Here is a 23,775-nt window from a genome sequence, read left to right on the forward strand (position 1 = left end):
AGCGGCCGCGGCGCGGGCGCCGCTCCTCCCCCTCCCTCCCAGGCTCTCAAGCCTGGGAGGGAGGGGGAGGAGTGGCGCGCGAAACGGCTTTTTCGCGCGCCGCGGCCGCTCAGGATCTCCCCCTCCCTCCCAGGCAGCAACAGCGGAGGTGAGCTAGGGCGGCCGCGGCACATTTTTAGGGGCGGCATTCTGGCGCCAGCCATGCCGCCCCTAAAAATGTGCCGCCCCAAGCATCAGCTTGTTTTGCTGGTGCCTAGAGCCGGCCCTGGGTCTGACCCAGCGTGGCTGGTCTTATGACTATAAGGTACCCAGCAGACTGTCACCTATACATATAATGACAGAGTTTACTCCATTTTTCTATATGCTCAGCAGCCCAGCATCTCTAGCCCCCAGGCCTCTGGAGCATCCTGCTGTCCAGGAAAGAGCTGGGGATTCTGGGCGCTGGCCTAGGCAATTGCCCCGTGCGCTGCACTTGCTCTGACGTAAGTCATTACCCTCCCCCCGCTCCCTGAACCCCAAGAAAAACGCCCCCACCCCACAGTCCTTATCTCTTCGCAGCTCGAAGAGAGGCGGGGCTTGCTGTGCTGGACACGCCCCATATGCTAATGTGCGCTGAATCACGCTCAGCTGTGGCCGACGCGGCGGACCCTTCGCCGGGAGGAAGTGAAGTAGGGAGTGGACTAAACCATCTGCGCAAGGAAGAAGGGGGAAGGTGATATTCAGATTCTCTCTCACGCCTCTTGGAGACCGACGGATGGGACCTGTTTGATTTGTAACGGGGAATAATGTGCTTGACGGTGTTGTAGGCTGGGGAATGGCGTTTGCATGTCCATGAGTGAGGCGTGAAACCCACCTGGCTGTGAGTGGTCTGATCCCCGAGGGGCGGGGGAAGGAGGGAACGCCGGCGGGCGGGTCACGTGACCGGTCGGCGGCCGCCATTTTGTCCTGCGGTGGTTGGGTATTTAGAGCGCAGCGTCCGTAGGCAGCGCACGTCAGTAGGCACCCAGTCGAGCGCCCGCGCTGTCACCGCTTCCTGCGTCCGATCCCTTCAGCTCGGCTTGTGCCCCGACCCCGTCCCAGCGCGGCCTCCGCAGTTTTGTCGCTGAGCATTGTCTGAGGAGGAGCCCGAGGCCCTAGGCAGAAGGAGACCGTCAGCTCCGCGCAAGCACCGGCACCGACCCCGGCCCGGCACCGCCTAGCCATGTCCGAAGACGCTCCCGCGTACGCCTCCTTCTTCGCCGTGATGGGCGCCTCTGCCGCCATGGTCTTTAGCGGTGAGACCCCCGGCTCCTTCCCTTCCCGAGCTCTCGGCGGTCCGGGGGCGAGAGTTGCTTTCCCTCGCTGGGTGGTTGCGTGGTGCTGGAGGAGCCTGCGCCCTTACCCGGGGGGAGTGGGAGGCTCTTTCTGGCCCTCGGGCGGGGGCGAAGACTGTAGTAACCCCGCGATGGGGTGTAGGGGAGTCTCGCGCTTCCGGGACCTGGGGAGTGACAACTGACGGGCGGGGGGGTGTTAGCAGAGGGCTTGCTGTTCGGCAGTGCTTTGGGGGTGGAGGTCGGGCTCGCCCCCGGCTGTCCCTTTTGACCGCGCTCTGCGAGCGTCTAGGGGCTGTCTGGGAGGTAGGAGCGGCTCCACCGCAAGGCAGCCAGGACGCCGCTGTCTGCTCCACGGGCATGGTATGGGCGGGGGTGGCCTATACGCTGGGTTTTCGGCTTGTTACGGCGGGGGCGGACCCCGCCGAGCCTGCAGTTCCCGTCGCTTGCTGCTGCTCCCCCTAACGAAGCTCTTCGGCTCTCTCCGCCTGCTGCCGCTAACCCTTCCCAGCTGCTCTATCCGGGCTACGGGAGGCGCTCGGAAGCTTCCGGAGGGAGGGGTCTCCAGGGTGAGACGCAGAGGGTCTGTGAGGCTGACGTCACTGGGGAGACAACTGGTGGAGGAGCCCCCGGCTGATCACCTGACTGCAGGGAGGGTGTGGGGGGGTGGTAGGAAAGAATTGTGCGTGGCAAAAAGCCTATTGCGATGGCCTGAGCTAGCTAAACCATCTTGCTAGGGTACTTGGTACAGGTGCTCTCCCGAGAGGGCTTTTCCTAGTAAATGTGCTGTAAGGACAATGCTGCTGTGGATTGGGGGGCTGTTTCCATATGGCTGAATAGGTGTCCACATTTCTGACCAATAGAAGCCTTGCAAAGAGGGAGCATGTAAGTGGTTGATCTACAATACCTGGTCTCTCCAATTCAGGAGACCAGGGCAAATATTTACCACTTACTGTAAATCTGAGTACTGAGCTAACCCACTGGCTACCAAGAAAACAGGACCATTTTGAGTGAGTTTCTGACTTAGTGAGTGACCCCAGAGCTGATGGTGGATACAGGGTCATATGACTACTAGTAAGTGTTGTCTCAGGCTTATGAAGCTATGGTCACCTTTAACAAGTAACTTAAATTCCATCCAACCTAAATGATGTAAATTTAGATCACTTTCTTAAGGATATGGATTAAGTTTGGCTGTTAGTACTTGACAGACTAAACTTTGACAAATTCTAAATGTCAGTATAAATGTAAACCTTGGTTAACCAACCAGCTCTTCTGAGGTATGTGGTCTTCAGTCCAATGAATTAGATGTGTTAATCATAGCATTAAGCAAATATGTCACTGACACCTTCTAGGAACTTTCTTCTTCTTGTAGAATAAAAAGCTATGTGGAACATTCTTTCACTTCATATATGGGGAAAATCTAAAGGAAACCACTCCTGTCACTTTCAGCCACTACACTCAAAGCAGTGAATCCTTCACAGGCTTTGCACAATCACCCAGTCCTTTTTTGTACTCTCTACACAAAGGACTACATTGGTGCAATACTGACTTGTGTTTGAAAAGTCTGTATTTAGTTCTGTTATATAAAACTGTAAATATGGCAAAGGCCACTGACAAAATAGTATGTAAACCATTGCATTACTACTTCAACTTTTCCCAGCTATGACTAGCCATTTTTACTCCAATGTCTGACACTTGCAATATACACAAGTCATCCTTGCTTAGTTCAAAATATATGCAGATATTCCTTAAGTAGGCAGGTGAATTAACCTCTTTTAAAATGAAGATCATTACACAAGCAGAAACTAGCCAGCCTCTCCATACTTCCATTTGTAGATGAGAGTGCCTCCAAAGATCTTTAGATAAAATTATGCTTGGAAGGATTAGGTTTTTATTTTTAGATGTCAATAAACATCAGTTTCACTGTGTACACAAATGGACAAAATTCCATTGATTGAAACTTAGGCAAAGTGGGAGATGCTGCTTGAGAACTTCCTACTTCAATTTAAAGATATTGACTGTATATTCTGACATATGATGATTTGTTAATGGTTATAAAGCTAACTTTTGCATTTCATGTGCTGCCATTTAATTGACACCCCCAACTTTATACAACTGAATTTAAATCAATAAATAAAAATCTTAAGTATCTGTTACAGCTCTTCTGCAATGTACACTGGGCAACTCATTCCTCATTTGGTCACCAACACAACATGATCTGGATACTAAACACCTAGGTCTCTGCTGTACCAGTAGGCTTGTGGAAGATTAGCCTGCTGGATGGGAGATTTTTGGTATAAAGTCCAAAATGTCATACCTACACTTGCAAGCAGTAGACAGAAAGATCCTTATTGATTCATTGGTGGTGTCCTTTAGTTTCCCGTATTAGCTACTTTCATGGGTTCTGCATGTAGATGCTATTCTCTGCAGTAGAGTGTTATGATGTAGATCAGTGGTCACCAACTGGTCAATCACGATCTCCAGCAGCACAGTGGGGCTGACGCTAAAATAGGCTCCCTGCCTGCTCTGGCCCCACACCGTTCCTGGAAGTGGCCAGTGTGGCCCCGGGGGGAGGGGGCAGAGGTCTCCTTCTGCGCACTGCCCCTGCCTGCAAGCACTGACCCCGCAGCTCCTATGGGCCAGGAACAGGGAGCTGTGGCCAATGGGAGCTGCGGGGTTGGTGCTTGCAGAGGGGCAGTGCACAGAGCCATGTGTTGGCTCCCCCGCCCCCAGGGCTGCAGTGGCATGTTGCTCCCTTCTGGGAGCAGCATGAGCCTGGATAGGCAGGGAGCCTGCCTTAGCGGCAGCCACACTGCACCACTGACCAGGAGCCCCAGGAGGGAAGTGCTGCCCGGTAGGAAGCTGCATCCCAGCCCTGAGCCTCCTCCCAGAGCCAGCACCCCAAACCAGCCCTGAGCCCTCTCCGGCACTCAAACTGGAGCCCTCCCAGAGCTTGCACCACTCACCTCCTCCACTCCAACCCGTGGCTCAGTCCAGAGCCCCTCCCACACTGTGAACCCCTCAGCTCCAGCCCAGATCCCATACCCCACCCCCTGCCCCAGCCCAGTGAAAGTGAGTGAGGGTGGGAGAGTGAGTGGGGTGGGGCCTTGGGGAAGGGGTGGGGTAGATCCTGGGTTGCCCTTAAATTCTAAGTGATCTTGGGTGTAAAAAGGTTGGAGACCACTGATGTAGATGGTTGGTATTGCTCTTCAGTCATTGCTGAGAAACTGCTGGAGCACAGACTTTAAGTTGCCTGCAGGACAGGGTGGGCCAGTGGGTCATCGCCAAGTCTTGAATGCTGTTGTCTGGATCAGCAGTGATAGTCCTGTCAAGGCAATGTACTGCAGTCTTGGGTATATAGAAGCAACTCTGCCCACAGTCAGACTCCTGCATAATATAGCTCTAGATGGCTGTCTAACCCTCATCTGCCAGAGGATGGCTTATAAGGCTGGAGGAGGAAAATGGTGGGCATATGGTCGTTCCTTGGGAAAGAAACTGAATTGGGGTGAAGAGGATTTCACAGAATTTGAATAAACAGAAGGTGGTGGTCTTAACAGCTTGGATAGCCAAACCCTACCAAGTGTTCTGATTCATTTGAAAACCCAATGACATACCTTTTTAAACCATTTGTTTGTCTCTAAGGTGCCACAAGTACTCCTGTTCTTTAATCCCTTGGCACCCATTTTGGAAGAGTAGGTGGTTCTGTTGAGTTGGAAGGAATTGAACCCCTAAAACTACTCAAAACCTGTGCTTATGCCGCTGAAGTACAACAATGGTGGAAGGCTTTGTTCTATCTCTATAGTAAATCCACCCCCAGTAGAACCTGTTACAAACTGACCTGTCAACCACACACCTCAATTGGAACCTGATGTATGCAATCAGGCAGCAGCAGAGGCCAAAAAAAGCAAACAGTACAGTAATGTTTAATGTAAACTACTTAAACATTTTTTTGAAAAGGTAAGGAAACTGTTTCTCTACTGTCAATTTAAATGAAACAAGTACTATGCAGAAGAAAAATGCTGTTTAAAAGTTTCAAAGCTATATTAAGTCAATGTTCATTTGTAAACGCTTGAAAACAACCATAACATGGTGTTCAGAGTTGCGCATAACCTCCATTCCCAAGAGGTTTGTAACTGAGGTTCTAGTGTAGCTATGATGACAGAATTCTTCCATTGACCTGGGCATCTATGCTAGGGCTTAGGTGGTGAGAGAAGCTTTTAAGCTTACGCAGAGCTCTTCTTCAGGTCATTCTGTGTAAGCTCAAAAACTTGTCTCTATTGGACCAACTTCTGTTGGTGAGAAAGATATTACCTCACCCACCCTGTCTCCCTAATTCAGGGGTGGGCAAACTTTTTGGCCTGAGGGCCAGATCTGGAAATAGAAATTGTATGGCAGGCCATGAATGCTCACAAAATTGGGGTTGGGGTGCAGGAGAGGGTGAGGGTTCCAGGGTGGGGTTGGGGAGTTTGGAGTGCTCTGGACTGGGATCGAGGGGTTTGGAGAATGGGAGGAGGATCAGGGCTGGGGCAGGAGGTTGGGGCATGGGGGGAGGCTCAGGTACAGGCTCCCAGCAGCGCTTACCTCAAGTGACTCTGCATGCTGCCCCATCAGCAGGCACTGCCCCTGCAATGGGAGCTGCAGGGGCAGGGCTTGGGGCAGAGGCCCCTGGCTGCCCCTACATGTAGGAGCCAGTGGGGGGGCCATGTGGCTGTGTTGTACTTATAGAAAGCACACCAGATGTTTTTCAGGGGAAAAGGCAATACACTGCATTTATTGAGAATACAGCAGTTAGCATATGCTTTTCAGTCTCTCTCGCTCATGCACGCACACACCCACCATGCACATAGTCCTGCCAGTCAATGTTTATAGTTACCAGTCCAGAGTCTGGATCAGTCTAGTGGCCAGCCAGATTGGTCGCAGAGGGGAGCTGGGCTCTGTTGGTCGCGATCCAATGCTCCTGGAGTTGTGGCAAGACGAACCCAAAGTTCCATGGCAAAGTACCCTATTCTTACAGTCCTTTTTCTCTGTTGAAGTCAATGGATTTTGCTGTGTCATTTATGACCGGTTACTCCTTAATTGGTGTTATCTTTTGATGTTAACACTTCAAAGCACCTCCGAGAGGCTCATCCTGTCCTGGTTTCGATTTAATCAATCATCTTGTCTTTAGGGGTGCCAGCCTGCACCACAGGGTTGTCAGTCTGCCCTTCCTCAATTATGGATGTGCGTTGATGGTTCTCTTCACTCCTCCTTTCTTCACCATCTGACTTTGCCTTCAGACCTTCTTATCCTGATGCATACACTCCTCATTCACACGCAGACTTTTACAGAGACCTTCAAAGGTATACCAACAGCAGTGTTTTATGTTGAGCAAAAAAGACATCGTAAATGAAACCTTACTAAATATTGTGACCAAAACAGTTCACATGTGGGCCCAGGCCTTCAGCATGCCTCTAATCTCATTAATATAGACAAACAAGATCCTGTCTTACTAACTAAACCTTAAAACAAAGAAATCTATATTTAACTAAAGGGCCTAATTTGTAATGCATATAGGAAACAAGACCCCATCTTTTATAATACAACTTTCTCTACAAGAGGGTGACCATAATTGGCCATAAGGATTGTTCTCGTCTGTCCCTGCCTTAACATCCGTACAGACATTGGTAGAAATGCATCTCAGATGCATATGTCCTAGAGGGTCATTCCTTTCTGCTATTCAAAAAGGGTGGCTGGCAGGATGATCAGATCATACATTAATACATACTACATTATAACCTCTAATACAAATATAAAATCCTCATCCTACAGCTGCTTCTGGGAGCCACAGGGCACAGCACCCGGTCCCTCTCCCCGGCTGGAGTGCTAGAGGGGGTCAAGCTGGAGACCCTGCTCCCCAGCGGGAGCTTGAGGGCCAGAATAAAACACCTGGTGTGGCTGGATTTGGCCCACGGGCCATAGTTTGCCAACTCTACTTGAATTGTTTCACTTCAGCTCACTAGATATGCCTCAACACCCTTCAAGTAACTTGTTAATGCCTAACGTTCATATCCTGAATGCTAGATACCTACTGCAGGAAGATATTGTGGCATTGAGCTCTTCACTTTTACATAATGACTGGGTCTTGAAAAAAGCAACAGAGGGTCCTGTGGCACCTTTAAGACTAACAAAAGTATTGGGAGCATAAGCTTTCGTGGGTAAGAACCTCACTTCTTCAGATGCAAGTAATGGAAATTTCCAGAGGCAGGTATAAATCAGTATGGAGATAACAAGGAGCACCTCGCCCTCCCTGATTGAACTAACCTCGTTATCTCCATACTGATTTATACCTGCCTCTGGAAATTTCCATTACTTGCATCTGAAGTGAGGTTCTTACCCACGAAAGCTTATGCTCCCAATATTTCTGTTAGTCTTAAAGGTGCCACAGGACCCTCTGTTGCTTTTTACAGATTCAGACTAACACAGCTACCCCTCTGATACTTGGGTCTTGAAACCTGCTCTTGATGTGTGAGCATACACAACTGAAGTGAAGGAGTACTAGGGACTATCTGGCTGTGAACTAGTCCTGTCAACAGATTAAAGGGATTACTTTTTGTGAAGACTAGTAATGTTTTATTACATCTGATGAAGCTTTATATGAATGAGTCCTAAAGCTAACAAATTCATACTACTGTTAGTTCCCTTCTTTAAGAGATTGGTAAACTATCCTAAACTAGGCTCTGGAAAGCTGCAATCATTTATACAGACTTAGACTGGGCATAGATTTGTCACTCATTCAGTTACTTTTCTAGTTCCATGTTTGCTTCTGAACTGCTGGTCATCAGCTGAGTCTTGCTGACATTCCTGTCAATTTAGGGTACACAGACGGCTCCCTGAGTTATGTAAACCAACATACGGAAATCCAAGTTTACGGAAAAAGTTCCATAAGCTAGAAATAGGTTTTTTTGGCATAATGGTCGGAGATACGTTTCAGACTTGTGCGAAATTCGAGTTATGCAAGGCATTCCGAAATGGAACGCTTGCGTTAGTTGGGGAGCATCTGTACTAAATGAGGCAATATCTTGTTCATATGTGATCTGTTACTGAACATGCAGACTTAAAATTGTACGTGTAGCATTAAAATTGACAATGTCATGTAGCACTTCTAACTGGGATGTAGCACTACAGTATGTTCCAGTGCTTCTTGCCTAAGCGTTTATTTTGAAACAATTAACTGACTTTAGAGGTGAGAAGCTACCTAGCCTCTCTGGGGAGGGAGGCAGGGCTTTAAGACTCTGCATAAAGAACGTCTGAGCTCAGTGGCAATTAATGTAGTAGACTTGCTATGTACAAAACTCTTTAAAAGTCATACGTTTCTAACTTGAATAAGTCTTGTGTACTGTTTCTTGTGAGGCTTGTATTTCAGACTTTTTTTTATTTAAATTAAAAAAAAAAATGTTCAAGGCTTGTTCTGTCGTGGCAGGCTTGATGTGGAAACAGTATTGCATATAGTCATTTGTTTTGGGTTTGAACACTGATTTCTGATTATAGTAAATAGCTAGCAGAACTTGTTTTGGTCAGCTAGTACTGTGGTGGCCACTAGCAGCATCTGACAGGCTACTGTGACCTTGATGTATTTGGATATCTTAAGACTGCTTACTTGGTGGTCAGATCTAAATTTCTTGTGGTTTAAATAGCATTCACCCCCCCCCCCTGTTTCCAGTCTGTAAAATGTGTGGGTGGCTAAATGTCAGATGCTGTTGCGTGGTCAAATTCTATAATTCTTTCCATGTTCTGAATCCTACAGCACATCCTTACCCAGCAGAAAAGGAAATAGAGGCATGGTTGGTTGGTTTCAAGACCAAGTGGTCTGCTTCTGCATTTTACCAGTGGAGACTTCACATTGGAGGGTTGCTGTGTTAAGAGTTATTGGAGTCTCAAACACTTTCAACCCTGATCATAATTTAAGGCCATAATCCTATATGCAGTTTCACTTAATCTCCTGAATTTGTCCTAAAACAAGATCATGCTTTGCTTAGACTGCAAGCAGATGGAAGATTTCTGATGGAGGAAATACTGCTTTGCTATATCTCAGAAATAGCAGATGGGTAGTCTTGTGCATGTTGGTTCTTTTTATCATTGCTGCAAGACTTGTATCAAACAAGGGCCCATTTACAGAATTTCTCTGCCTGCTGGGTTCTTTCACTACCATAAATTCATAGCATCTATGGACTGGCTTGGAATTATTTTATCACACTGGATAGCTAAATTTCAATGAATCTGCCTGGCTGACAGTGTGTGTGGTCGTCGTGTGTGGGTCCGTCCCCCCTTCCCCCCCCCCCCGTCTCGCATTAGAACTTTTATCTTAGTTAGTATTGCCACCAACACAGAATCCTAGAAATGCAGGGCTGGAAGAGACCTCCAGAGGGTCATTTAGTTCAGTCCCCTGCACTGAGGTAGTACACTTATAATTAGAAAGGTTTTTTTTCCTAACATTTAACCTAAATCTCCCTTGCTGTGGATTAAGCTAATTACTGCTTCTCCTACCTTCAGTGGATACGGGGAACAATTTATCACTATTCTCATTGACATCAATTAACATATTGGAAGACTCATCTGATCATTCTTCTCCTCTTCTCTCCTCCCCCCCCCCCCCCCCCCCGATTTCTTGGGACTAAACATACCTAGTTTCTAAGCTTTCCTCACGGGTTAGGTTTTCTAAATCTTCTCTCATTTTTGTAGTTCTTCTCTGGGATGTCTCCAGTTTGCTGAGCTTCAAGGAAGATCTGGACACCATATTCTAGCTGCAGCCTTTCTGGTGCTGAGTAGAACTGGACAGTTAGGTTAATAAATCCTAGAATGATATAGCCTCTTACACAAGTGCATCACATTGTTGATCACAAGTTGCATGAGTCCACCATAACCCCCAGATTCAAGAGTTCAGCATTTCATGCTACCCCCAGTTATCCCCCATATTGTATTTGTGCATTTGATTTTTTTTTTCTTGCTTTTATTGAATTTCATCTTGTTGATTTCAGTCTGATTTCTCTGACTTGCTCAATTCACCTTTTTGGTCCATTGGCAGAAGAAACCAGCATCTGGCTTTAGGCTGCCAATAATCAAGTCTGCCTAGGAGGCACTACCCTCCCATGGTCATACAAGATGCCTGCAGCCCTGAAAGGCAGCGTATGCTCTGTATGTTACTACAAACCATAAATTCATGCACATGTTTAATAGGTATCACAATATTGAAGAATAAAATATTGCTGTCATGAGCTGACTGTTTCAAGGAGACTATTAGAAGCACAACTGCAAGGTATCCCAATGCAAAGGAAAGACTAGCCTCTCACTATTAGTCCAAAGTGGCTCCATCCTGAATGATGTAGGGTTCCTTTTTGATTTTTCAAAAGGGAAACGTGGACAAACTGCTAAGAATGAGCACAAGACAGGCATACGGAAAAAAGTCAGAAAGGCTAAGGTGCAAAAGGAGTTACGGTACTTAGCAAGGGACAAAATGCAATACGGTTTCATAAATACACTAGGAGCAAGAGAAAGATGAAGCACAGTATATGTCCTCTACTTAGCAGAGGGAAGAGGCTAATAAGTGAAGAAGCCTGAAGAGTTTAACACTTATTTTCCTACAGTCTTCACTAAAAAAAGTAAATTAAGTATCTGGTCACAATATTAGGCGGGGGAAGGAATGCAAGCCAGAATGGGGAAAGATCAGGTTAAAGCATATTTAGGTAAGTTAGCTGTATTCATGTCAGCAAGGCCTGGTGAAGTGCACCCTAGGAACTAACTGTTAGCAATTATCCTTGAGAGCTCGTGGAGGATGGGAGAGATCCCAGAGGGCTGGAAAAGGGCATACATAGTACCTATTTAAAAAAAAAAAAAAAGGAAACAGAGGACCTGGGGAACTACAGATTAGTCAGCCTAGCTTTGATACCTAGAAAGCTACTGAAACAAATAAATAGGTTTGTAAGCAACTACAAGTATTAAGCAACATGATCAAGTCGAACAGTCATACCAAGCCACCCTGATTTCCTTCTTTGACAGGGTACTGGAAGGCAGTGGATGGGGAAGCTGTAGATGTGATACTGATTTTATTAAGGCTTTCATGGTCCCACATGACAGTCTCAATGTAACTAGGGAAGTATAGTCTAGAAAGTTGAAGTTACTATAGGGTGGTTGCAAAACCATACTCAAATGATAGCAAACTATTGATATATAACCAGGGGGTGGACAAAGTACAGTCATGTAGAGGTCTGTCCTGGGTGCAGTATAGACAACATTGTCATTAATGTCTTGGATAATGGAGTGGAGAGTATGCTTATAAAAATCTGCAGATGACGACACTGATCTTGAAGAGGTTATAATCACTTTGGGGAATAAAATTAGAATTCAAAGTGACCTTGACAAGAGAGAAGTAAGTGGCAGATCTGAGTGGAACTCAAGTTTTCTCTTTAATTTTGTGCTTGGACCATTAAACTCAGCTTCTCAACAGCAATATATACTGCAGTACTGGGGAAAGAGCAGGTTAGTCTAAGGCTGTCTACACTACCTTTTAGGAACATGGCTGTGCCACCACAGCTATGCCACCAAAAGGTGTGCAGTGTAGCTGTTGTTTGTCGGCAGGAGAAAGCTCTCCTGCCGACCAAAGCGCTGTTCACAACAGGGCTTTTCATCGGTAAAACTTTTGTCATTCAGCAGGGTGTTTTTAACACCCCTGAACGGCAAAAGTTTTGCTGACAAAGTTCCAGTGTAGACAAAGCCTAACGAACACTTGGTGGAAACACTTCTGAATGTGCATAGAGCACTGAAGTAGCTGTCTCTAGTAATATGATCTGAACATTTTGGTTTTCAAGTTTCTTTCTGGAAAACCAGCTATCAAACTATTGCTGCTTTGAATCTAGGCAACAGATGAGCATGTGCCTACTCTTACATAATAGAACAGGAAAGTGAGGCAATTTTAAATCAGTGGGGGGGGGGGGGGGGGGGAGCTACACCTTTTCCGGCAAACAACACCCTGACTAGCTGAAAACAAGGATTCCAGCATCAAAGGTGAAGCTTTGTTGCTTCACTGATTCTGTTGTCTGCCAACTAACTTGGCTGGCACTATTCGTTAACTAAGTCAGTCTGAAAGTCTTTCCTCTTATCATTTTGACTGCAATTCCTTTAGACAAGTCTACCAGAGTCCCCTGTCTTAATTCACCCTCAGCCTCTCTATGCTGAACCTTCCTCTGAGTCTCTACAACAGCAGTTCATGGTGCTGCAACTCCAGGGCTCTGAGCCCCAGCTGGGTCAGTGGGGCATCACAATCTGTCCCAAGGCAATATGAGCCATTATACAGCTTTTCCCTCTTCCTTTTCTCTCCCCCATTTCATGTTTTCTTCTACTGTCCATTGTCCTTATCAGTCAAGTGAAACTGATCATGGGTTTTCACTCTGATCATTTTGAAGAGTGATACTCATATGCACCCATCACTGTAGTATCTGAGCAACTGATGAAAGTATCAGTCTCTTCCTCCCTTGTCTGTACAGATGAACTTGATTAGTCTGTGGAAGTACTGCGAGTGGGTGTAACTTGTAGAATATTGTTTCTATGAGGAGTAGCCTCTAGAGCAGACCAACCTGGGGAAAGTTGAGTCCACTCAAAGTAAGATGACTTTGGACTGAACATGGGCATTGGTTCACACCAATTAGAAGTGAATTTACAGTACAAAAATGTGTAACTACTGTAGGAAAGCTGAGATTGAAGGAATGGGTCTCGTGTCTAACTCTGAACAAGCTATGGCTGGTGGTAAGCTTCGTAATCTACATCAGGGTGGGCAAACTTCAGCCCACAGGCTGGATCTGGCCCACTAGTTGTTTTAAGCTGGCCCTCAAGCTCCTGCTGGGGAGCAGGGTCTAGGGCTTGCCATGCTCCAGCCAGAAGTAGCAGCATGGCCCCCCTCCAGCTCCTACGTGTGCCAATGGCCTCCTCTGCACGCCAATGACGCCCCCAATGGGAGCTGCAGACGGGGCAGCGTGCAGAACCGCCTGGCTGTGCCTCCGCATAGGAGCTGGAGAAGAGACATGCCGCTGCTTCTGGGAGCCACTTGGAGTAAGCGCTGCCTGGCACCTGCACCCCTGAGCCTCTCCCCAACCCCCTGCCCCAGCCCTGATACCCCTCCCATCCTCTGAACTCCTTGATCTCAGCCCAGAGCACTCTCCTGCACCCCAAACCCCTTATTCCCATAGCCCTCACCCCCCCAGCCCAGAGGCCCCCTACACCCTGATCTCCTCATTTCTGGCCCATCCCCAGAGCCTGCACCCCAACCAGAGGCTTCACCCCTTCCACACCCCAACCCCAATTTTGTGAGCGTTCATGGCCCACTATACAATTTCTAATCTCAGATGTGGCCAAAAAGTTTGCCTACCCCTGGAGTTTGTCTCCATCAAGTCTAAATGAAAGATCTCCTACACTTTGCTCTTCCCTGAGGGGGAGCAGAATGCCAGACAAATGGCTTCATGATGGCCTGTGTTACTTAATAGATGGGCTGCTGTCCTGTACAAGCTGAGAGTCTGCGGGATTGTCAAGGGAAATTTCCAAAGAAGGAAACAGCAAAAGGATCCAGCACCTGACTTAACATGCTTCATGGTAGCGCATGAAAGCTTTTAAAAATGGGGGGGCCAGTCTAATTGGGGCAGCCCCTGTTTGAGACTTGGCTTTAGTTTCTCCTTACCTCACCTGTTGTGTTCAAGTTTGCTCCTATGGTGTAACCCTTAACGCTTTTACCATACCCTGTCTCAGCACTTCCAAGCAGGGCTTTGGAGAGGAGCCTGGAGCAGCTCCAGGGCAGGGGAGCTGCAGGTTTTTGCCTGGAGCTGGAGCACGGCTCCAAAGCCCTGCTTTCAAGCTTATGGTAAATCACATGATCCACCAAGTAAGCTATAAAGTGCCAGCCCCACTAGAACTTATGCTTTCTTACTAGTTGTGTGCATGTTGGATAGGACCATACAGCTGCTATTCCTGAAATGGGAGAGAACCTTGCTTTAAAACACTAACTGGAGCAAGGCATGGTTGCTAGTGTAAAGTCTCTGGGTTGTAAGATTATAGTTACACTACTGTTTTAATTTGTTACTAATGGCATTTACTAAGTGTGCACTGAATCCAAATGATCTGTTGCTTATGACTTTGAATAACTTAATTTAAATACCAGAACAGGGACTGAGGATCTAAATTAACCAATTTTGGAAACTGAGTTTCATATGGAGATACTTCCTTGAACCTAGTTACTGTCCAGTAACAAGACTATATATTCAAGATACCATATCTGCCGGATTCTCACTCTAGTCTCTTCTCCTGGGCAGAAATCCAAAATTCTAAGCAGTACCTCTTCAAACACAACACTCTGGCCTTCAGAGGTGAGGGGCCTTGAGATTGCTACTCAAAGGCAGACTAAGGCCTTCTCCTAGTCCACCCAACTCAGGCTTTTTTAGATGTTTGTTCCCTTGGCAAACTTACTAGAGAACCATGTTTAGAACTCTGAACAGCCTAGGACTTAAGTCAGTCTTTTTTTTTCTTTTCTTTTTTTTTTAATTTAGGGCCTTCCCCCCCCCCCCCCCATGCTTGCCTCTCCTAACTTCTTCCTTTTGAGACAAGTTACTTGTTCTTCATGAGTGAGAATCCTGTATAAAGGGCCTTCAACTGAGTAGGGAGGGGAACATGACATCTTGTCTTTCTGAAAAGACAAAGTTCTTGCCCCATGTCAGTATCTGGAAACATCTTGTTCTGATGCACTTGTTTCTGCCTTCAGGATTAAGCTATAGCCAAACTTTTGGCTTTAATTTTAGGCTATTCACTTTCTGGCCAGAATTGGAGACCTTTTGCACAACTTGCTCATGTAGACAAGGCCTGAGTCTTGTATTCAAGGGATGGCAGGTGACTTCCCTCCTCCCAAGGAAGAGGCTGGTTTGTTCTTACTGCCATTAAGGATGCAGTACACCTCCTGGTGGCATTGGATATGCTCTATTACAATTGGTACTTGAGCTGTCTGCTCACATAACTCTCAAACTTTGTATGCTTAGCAGCAAGTGCCTCTTGATCTAAAACTTGTAAAGGAAATTCACCACTGCAGCATGGAAGCAAATCTTAACAGGCTGAGGAGTTTTCTACTCCTAACGGATCATGTTTGTGAACCTGTCAACTTAGACTTACTGACATAGGGCCAAAGAGGTTGTTAAACAAAAAGCAAGGTCCAAAAGTCCACTAGCTGAGGTGTTAAGCCATTTTTCTAACAAGTTAAATATCCTTACTATAGGATAGGGTCTCCTTTATATTTGGCATATCTAAGAATGGTGCAGTTTGCTATGAGAGCAAAGAACTATTGGGCACCTGCCTGGTATCTCCTGAAATATTTCTGCAAAGAAGCTTGTAAAATCTTCCAGGAGCACATCTTATGTTGGCAGAACTGTCACAAGGACACTTATTAGGATAACTATATAGGATAACTCAACTATACATACTCAGTTGCTGGAAAGAGTCCCATGTGCATAGCACAGTACAAACCCTTATCAAACATTGCTTAAGCACTCTAAATGCAGACCCAAGGGTCCTTTGTCTACTTCAGTGCCAGGGAATGTAACTAGAATGTGTAATCACAAATATTAAACATATTTGATCCCTGGCAATTAGCCATATTCCTGACATCCTGCAAGATCACAACTAGTCTTGCTTTAACACTTACTGAAGTCAGTCAGCTAGAGAACAACTTGGCATTGTGGTTCACCACACTAGCTTATGTTCTTGCTTTGGAACAGAACTGCTGCTATCTTGTTGCTTCTCCACTAAATGGAGTGGATAATGGCGACAGCCGGAGCAAGGCAATGACAGTCCTACAGAGAAGTGCTTGGGCATATATCTGGCACATGCTTGATTAAATCACAGATTGGGAGAAGCATCTACAGAGGATGTGGAAAAAGCTAATGTACTCAATACTACTTTGCCTCTGCCTTCACAAACAAGGTCTGCTCCCAGACTACTGCACTAAGCAGCACAGTGTGGGGAGGAGGTGACCAGCCCTCTGGAGGAAAAGAGATTCAGGACTATTTAGAAAAGCTGGATGAGCACAAGACCATGGGGCCGGAGGCACTGCGTCCAAGGGTGGTAAAAGAGTTGTCGGGTGTGATTGCAGACCCATTGGCCATTATCTTTGAAAACTCATGGTAATCAGGGGAGGTCCTGGATGACTGGAAGAAGGCTAATGTAATGCCCATCTTTTTTTTTTTTAAAAAAAAAAAAAGGATGATGCGGGGAACTACAGGCCAGTCAGCCTCACCTCAATCCCTGGAAAAATCATGGAGCAGGTCCCAAGGAATCCATTTTGAAGCACTTAGAGGAGAGGAAAGTGATCAGGAACAGTCAGCATGGCTTCACTGAGGGCAAGTCATGACTGACTAACCTAATTGCCTTCTATGATAACTGACTCTGTGGGTGAGCAGAAAGCAGTGGACGTGTTATTCCTTGACTTTAGCAAAGCTTTTGCTACGGTCTCCCACAGTATTCTTGCCGGCAAGTTAAAGAAGTATGGGCTGGATGAATGGACTATAAGGTGGATAGAAAGCTGGCTAGATCATCGGGCTCAACAGGTAGTGATCAATGGCTCCATGTCTAGTTGGCAGCCAGTATCCAGCAGACTGCCCCAAGGGTCAGTCCTGGGGCCGGTTTTGTTCAATATCTTCATGAGCTGGAGGATGGTGAGGATTGCACCCTCAGCAGGTTTGCAGATGACACTAAACTGGGAGGAGTGGTAGATACGCTGGAGGGTAGGGACAGGATACAGAGGGACCTAGACAAATTAGAGGATTGGGCCAAAAGAAATCTGAGGTTCAACAAGGACAAGTGCAGAGTCATGCATTTAGGACAGAAGAATCCCATGCACTGCTACAGACTAGGGACCAAGTGGCTAGGCAGCAGTTCTGCAGAAAAGGACCTAGGGTTTACAGTGGACGAGAAGCTGGATATGAGTCAACAGTGTGCCCTTGTTGCCAGAAGGCTAACTGCATTTTGGGCTGTATTAGTAGGAGCATTGCCTGCAGATCGAGGGATGTGATCATTCCCCTCTATTCAGTATTGATGAGACCTCATCTGGAGTACTGTGTCCAGCTTTGGGCCCCACACTACAAGAAGGAAGTGGAAAAATTAGAGTCCAGTGGAAAGGAACAAAAATGATTAGGGGGCTGGAGCACATGATTTATGAAGAGAGGCTGAGGGAACTGGGATTATTTAGTCTGCAGAAGAAAAGAATGGGGGGGGGGGGTTGATAGCTGCTTTTCCCCTACCTGAAAGGGGGTTCCAACGAGGATGGATCTAGACTTTTCTCAGTGGTAGCAGATGACAGAACAGTGAGTAATGGTCTCAAGTTGCAGTGGAGGAGCTTTAGGTTGGATATTAAGAAACTTTTTCACTAGGAGAGTGGTGAAGAACAGGAATGGGTTACCTAGGGAAGTGGTGAAATCTCCTCCTTCCTTAAAGCTTTTTAAGGTCCAGTTTGACACAGCCCTGGCTGGGATGATTTAGATGGGGATTGGTCCTGCTTTGAGCAGGGGGTTGAACTAGATGACCTCCTGAGGTCCCTTCCAACCCTGATATTCTAGGATTCTGTTCTATGATAGCTGCATAGTAAAGACCCCAGTAACTCTATCCTAAGAACAAACATCTTAGAAATAGCAGATGAAATACTGGATAGAGAGGTGTCTGAGGGTGGAGGCTTGCTTGCTTAGTGTGTGGTAAGTGAGGGCCTTTCCCACACTATTGCTCACACATCATGCTTGACCTGATAAGTCTGACTGCCTTTAAACAGAAACTGAGTGTTCACTGACTCTAGTTTAGAAGTAACTAAGTCTGTCACAGATTCCATGACTTCTGCACCATCCACTGCTGGGGCAGTCTTGGGCCCCCACACATGCTGCCACCCCTGCCCCCCCACACCCTCCCCAGCAGCAGAGTGGGTGTGTGAGGGGGCAGGGGATTGGGGCACAGCACAGGATGGGATGAGGCAGGCTCTGGGTGGTGCTTATGTGAGGGACTCCCAAGAAGCAGCTGTTACACCCCAATGGCCCCCTTTTTTAGGGTTTTTTTGAGGAGGCAGATTAGCATTGTATGTTAATGCTGTTGCAGGCATTGCAAAGTATTTTGGGAAGGGTTAAAGGGGGGTGGGTGGGTGTGTGTGTGTGTGTGTGTGTGGAGTAAAAACTTTTTTTTGTTTTTTGCAGGTGGCAAGAGGCCAAAGAGGGAGGAAGAGCAGAAAACGGGTTAACTTAATGCTTTAGCTAGCTTAGCTTAAAGATAAGATGTGGCCCCTGTTTAAGGTTACGGCACTCCCCAGAAGCAGCAACAATGACCTCCCCCTCGCTCAGCTGCTAGGTGGAGGCATGGCCAGGCAGCTCTGCATGCTGCCTTTGTCCAGGGCATTGCCCCTGCAGCTCCCATTGGCCAGGAACTGCAGCCAATGGGAGCTGCAGGGGTGGTGCCTGCAGGCTAGTGTGCAGAGCTGCCTGGCCACACCTCTGCCTAGGAGTTGAGTGAGGGGGATGTTGCTGCTACAGGGGAGCCCCCAGGTAAGCACTGACCAGAGACCACCTTGCCCCCTCCCACACCCAAACTCTGTGCCCCTCCTCCCTCCCCCCCAGCAGCAGCAGCAGGGCCAGGTAGGGAGCCTGCCAGCACTAGTGGAGGTCCCAGCCCCCATCCCCAGCACCTGCAGGGCCCCCAGGCAGCCCCCCAAGTTTTAATCACAGGTGTTTTTAGTAAAAGTTAGACTGGTTAGGGGCCATGAATTTTTGTTTACTGCCCATGACCCGTCCGTGACTTCTACTAAAAATACCTGTGACTAAAATGTAGCCTTAGTTACAAGCAACTGGCTTCCACTTCCCTCAGTACTTCAAGGAGGAACTAGTATGTTGCACTCATACTACATTTGAGAAACTCTTTTTAAAACAAAAGTAAATGCAGCAATCTGATTTCATATAACCCTTGTTAGATCAAAGGTTGTGATAAATGAGACATCAGGCTTCCAGCATTTTGTGGAAACAAGTCTTCACTTGTAGTTTCTTACCTACTTACAGGCAGACTACATACTGTCCTAAGCATTCAGGCCTTTGGCTGCCAAATCCTTTCCTAGACCCACTTATGATGTAAAACAACCCAAATGTGACGTGGGATCCCTTCCCTCTAAGTCTCAATATATAAATTGTAATCCAAGTTTGCCTCAATTGAGTTCCATATGTAGCTTTCATTCCAGAGTCCTGATGAAAATCCTTTATCAAAGATCATAAGTGTGCTCTTGCCTTCCAACAAGCTATTTTTTTGGGAAAAACTTAATTAGCACTGCTCTTACAAACACTCAAGATTTCTTTAGAATGTGTAAAGAAATGGTTTCTTCTAGTCTGATTAAATGAGGAACTTGAGACTTGATGACTAGTGGTGGACAGAAGTAAACTGCAGAGTATTGTAATTGGGTATTAATGTGGCAAAGTCTGATCTGATGTTTATACATCAGCAACTCAACTTGCATCCATATTCTGTCCAGGAGAGTAGTCAGTAAGCCTGACTGATGAGAGATATTGCAGCTCTGAGAATTATGGTATTACTGCTATAGCTCTGTACAGTTTGTAGCCTATTTACCCATTAGCCTGGACTTCAACTTTTAAATAAGATAATTTAATATAAAACTTCTCAATGGCTGCCTGCCATGGAATTGCTCTTCAATTCACCTCAAACTTGGAGCATTTTGGGGTCTGAGTCCTGAAATCTTGAGAAGTATCTTTAGATTTCTTTACCTAAAACTCTCAAAATGGCTGCTTAATTGAACAAGTGAGTAGAATGTGTTTGGGATGGCTGGTCTGGCTATGTAATTGGAATTTGTGGTGAATGGCTCCTAATCTTCAAAGTATGAACATCCTTGCTGAACTTCAAGGTGCGAAGTCTCTTATGCTTCCAGGTGGCCTGTACTGACTACCTCAAACTCTGCAAAAATTGAACCTCTTCCACAGATCAATAGAGGCTACCTGTATAAATTCACTGAAGTCTTCAGCAGATCAGGTGAAAAGACTCAAGTCTCAGGCTAGATTCAGACTTCATGTAGCATTAACACAGGATGCAACTAACATTATGGTAACTTGACTTGCACAGTTGGTGAAGAATCAAATGTCTTCTGACCACTTCCCAGAACTGCAAAGTTCTGCGATTCAAACTTAAACTAGTTAAGGTTGTTTGTACAACCTTAATGCAGAGAGAATCCTTCCACTTCATACTGCTTATGCTTTCAGTATGGTCTTGCTGTGAATACTTGAACAAGTCACACGATGGCCATCTGCAGTCTATGATCCTCCGCCAACTACCTAGTTGAATATCTCATCCACCCAAAAGTATACAGCACTTGTAATAGCCACAATGAGATCCCTTAATCACTTGAAATAGTTTTTAAATATTGGATTATATCTTGTCTGTGAAACTAAGCCAGGACTTCCTGGCCATAAATATGGATTCAGACTTAAGATTTCTTTGCAAGTCACTTTAAGCCCTTGATGTATAACAAGGGCTGATGGGTCTCTTTTTTTTTTTTTTTTTTTTTTTCCCCTCCAAAGTGCAACTTTCCCTGGTGTTGAAGATAGAGGGATATTTGTGTGATCTCAGTAGCAATGGATCAGAAGCTGTGAAAAGCTTCCTTTTCTTAACTAGTCACTGAAGTTCTAAAGTCGGACTAAAAATACCTTCTTCCACCCCACCCCCCAATTGCTGGAATCATTCCAAGTTCTTGACTTCACAAGTTCAAGTCCTCTTCCAATATAGCCAGGACCTGAATTTCTAATCTAAAACTCTCAAGAATACCCTTCTTGCATATGCATCAAAAAGCAAATGGCACAGACCACTCCCCTGGCCATGAATCATAAAAGGTGATATACAGATTAAGGCAATCTGGCCCTAGGCCTGCTACAGCATGGCAGGGAGATGAGGTATGGCTGTCTCATGGGATAGCCATGCCCATTTGGAGTGGCAGAGGCTCCTTCCAAAGATGCAAGGACAGCAGTATGGGACCACCTTTCATCAGGAGCAGCAAGGATGGCAACAGAGTGCCCCCACCAAAAGTAGGGGTAGCAGCAGGGATGTCCCAGATACCTACTCTAGAGCTAAGGTGCTGAGGTAGGCTGGACCTTCTGCACTTCAGCTGCAACACAGTCCTGCCAGGATGGCATTGGCAGGGTCAGAGGTTCTAATTCTTCTCAATAGAAGGGAAGTATTGGTCTCCCTCAGTGCTATCATCTCCATCAATCTGCAGACCTCAGCAAACACTGCTGCATCAATTAGGTCTCACTGCAAAGGCTGGAAGACTATTCGAAATGAGAGCTAAAATTTTGAGATTTGAGTGACTTCAGGGCCATGCCCAAGGCCCTAGATTTTTGAAGTACCTCTACTATTTAACTTTTACCCTAACATCTTTCTACCCCTCAGCATTCCTCTGACCAGTGTCCAGTGGATAATGCAGTGTGATTTCTTTCTTACCTTATTCTGCTTTAGAACTCTGGCTTTGCCCAACCCTTCCCTGAAGTCTTAGTCCTGTAAAAAGTCTGCAGCAACAGATAAGTTAGCTATGAGAACTGAACTAAGCAGTTGACAAAGTTGTGTTGCAAAACTAGTTTCCAGGAGGAAAAACATTGCCAAACTGTTCAAATACGGAAATGTTCTAAATAGATCCTCAGACTTGTAGTAACAGAAAGGCATATTTGGCTGTCCACTGTGAATTCTTCCTCATTCCCAGAAGCTACACTTTCCTGCAGAAGATGCAAAAAGTCTGTCCAGGCCAGACTGACTTATTTTTTTTCTAAAATGTTACTTTCTACTTAATGCTGTTAGAAAGATTTTTCTGTCCTTTATAGCTTTTATATAGTTCTTGCTTTCCCCTATTTGTGGACTTGTCATACAGCAATAGGAGGAACTTTTTAGTTTTTTAGGAAGAGTTCCTACTTTAATCTCCCTGGGAAGACTGGAGGAGAAAGGTGTAGAAAAAGGAACTAGAAAACTGACAGTTCCTCTAAACTTAATCCTAATTATGTGCCTGTTGGATATGGTACAGCTTACAGTAATTACTTTCACTTCTAGGTTCAATACTCTGGGGTTGCAAACAGCTGCGGGAAACAGTTATGTGATTTTAAAATCAGATATTCTCTCTAATGGCTCACACCAAGCAGTGAAAAAACCTAGTGTAGGTAGAACTTATTCTATCTCAAATGGGTAGGAGGGGAAAAACTTCAATATTGCATCTCACCATAAGTGCAGACTCCATGGGTGCTCTGGGGCTTGAGCACCCACAGGGGAAAAAATGGTGGGTGCTGAGCACCCACTGGCAGGCCCTGCAGATTAGCACTTCCCACTCTGGCCCCACACCGCCTGCCTGCCACAATCAGCTGTTTTGTGGCATGCAGGAGGCTTTGGAGGTGAGGGGGGCAGAGCAGGGACATGGAGGGGGTGGGAAGAGGTGGAAGGGTGGGGCTTTGGGAAGAGTTGAAGTTGGGGTAGGGCCTGGGGTAGAGCCAGGGTCACGCACCCCCCAGCACATTGGAAAGTCAGCGCCTGTACGTCTCGCTTCTAAAATATCTTTGCTACCAGTTGACTCTCAGTAGGTCTAGGGCCCCAAATTTCATTAATCTGTCCCAGTGAAGGCCTGGTGGTCAGTCTGCCTGCAAAAAGCACTTTAAGCAGTTGTAAATCAATTATCTAATCAACCTGAAACTGCTGTACACTGAATGATATTTGGGCAACTTGTGTCCTGCATTAAAGCACAGGCTTGCAAGTGGCGTGTACAGTTTTACAGTGGTAATACATTACAAAAGTATCTACTAAATCTGGTCACTTGTGTTCCCTATTCTGGATTAGCTTTGACCCACTCCAGAATCTTTCAAAGATTTGAATGGTTAGACAAAGTTTGACCACAGCTTGCAGTCCAAGCTTTTGTTGCCCCCCCCCCCCCCCCCCTTGGCCTAATTGTTGCTGAATCAGTTGAGCCAATGCTGAGTGACTTGGAAGCTGTCCAGGATGATGCTTCTCTTGCATACAGATTCTTTCAGTATACAGAAAGATGGACCACTCTCTTACAATTTGAGTATCATTCCAAAGTAAACTTTGACAAATAGCCAAGAGTTCCCCAACTTCTCCAGAATAAACTGTGCTTTTGGCTTCCTGCTGGAATTGTGCACTGCATTGCAGAAAACATAATTGGACTTCTGCAAGATCAGCACATTAAGCCACACAATGGCTGAGAAACTCAGTGGGAAGTCTTGACTGGCAAGCTAGTGAGCATATCTGCACAACTTTAGTACTCCTTTTCTTCAATCCCATATAAAGGGGTGTTCACCCAAGAGTTCTGAAGGAACTCAAATATTCTGCAGTTTCATCACTCTGGTACGTAACCTGTCACTTAAACCAGCTTCTGTACTAGATGACTGTAGGA

General features: G+C 46.2%; 1 protein-coding gene across 1 annotated transcript in view; it reads left to right on the forward strand.

Annotated features, from left to right (window-relative positions):
* The first annotated feature begins 1,177 nt into the window (after positions 1-1,177).
* ATP6V0C (ATPase H+ transporting V0 subunit c) overlaps positions 1,178-23,775 on the forward strand; it is a 29,601-nt gene continuing 7,003 nt past the window's right edge. Inside the window, exon 1 of the mRNA XM_024200503.3 lies at positions 1,178-1,274. Coding sequence (XP_024056271.1) covers positions 1,202-1,274 — 73 coding nt within the window. The 5' untranslated portion in view covers positions 1,178-1,201. The remainder of the gene's footprint in view (positions 1,275-23,775) is intronic.

This window comes from Terrapene carolina, unplaced genomic scaffold, assembly GCF_002925995.2.
Source record: "Terrapene carolina triunguis isolate 2854851 unplaced genomic scaffold, T_m_triunguis-2.0 Scaffold67, whole genome shotgun sequence".
Lineage (NCBI taxonomy): Eukaryota > Metazoa > Chordata > Testudines > Emydidae > Terrapene > Terrapene triunguis.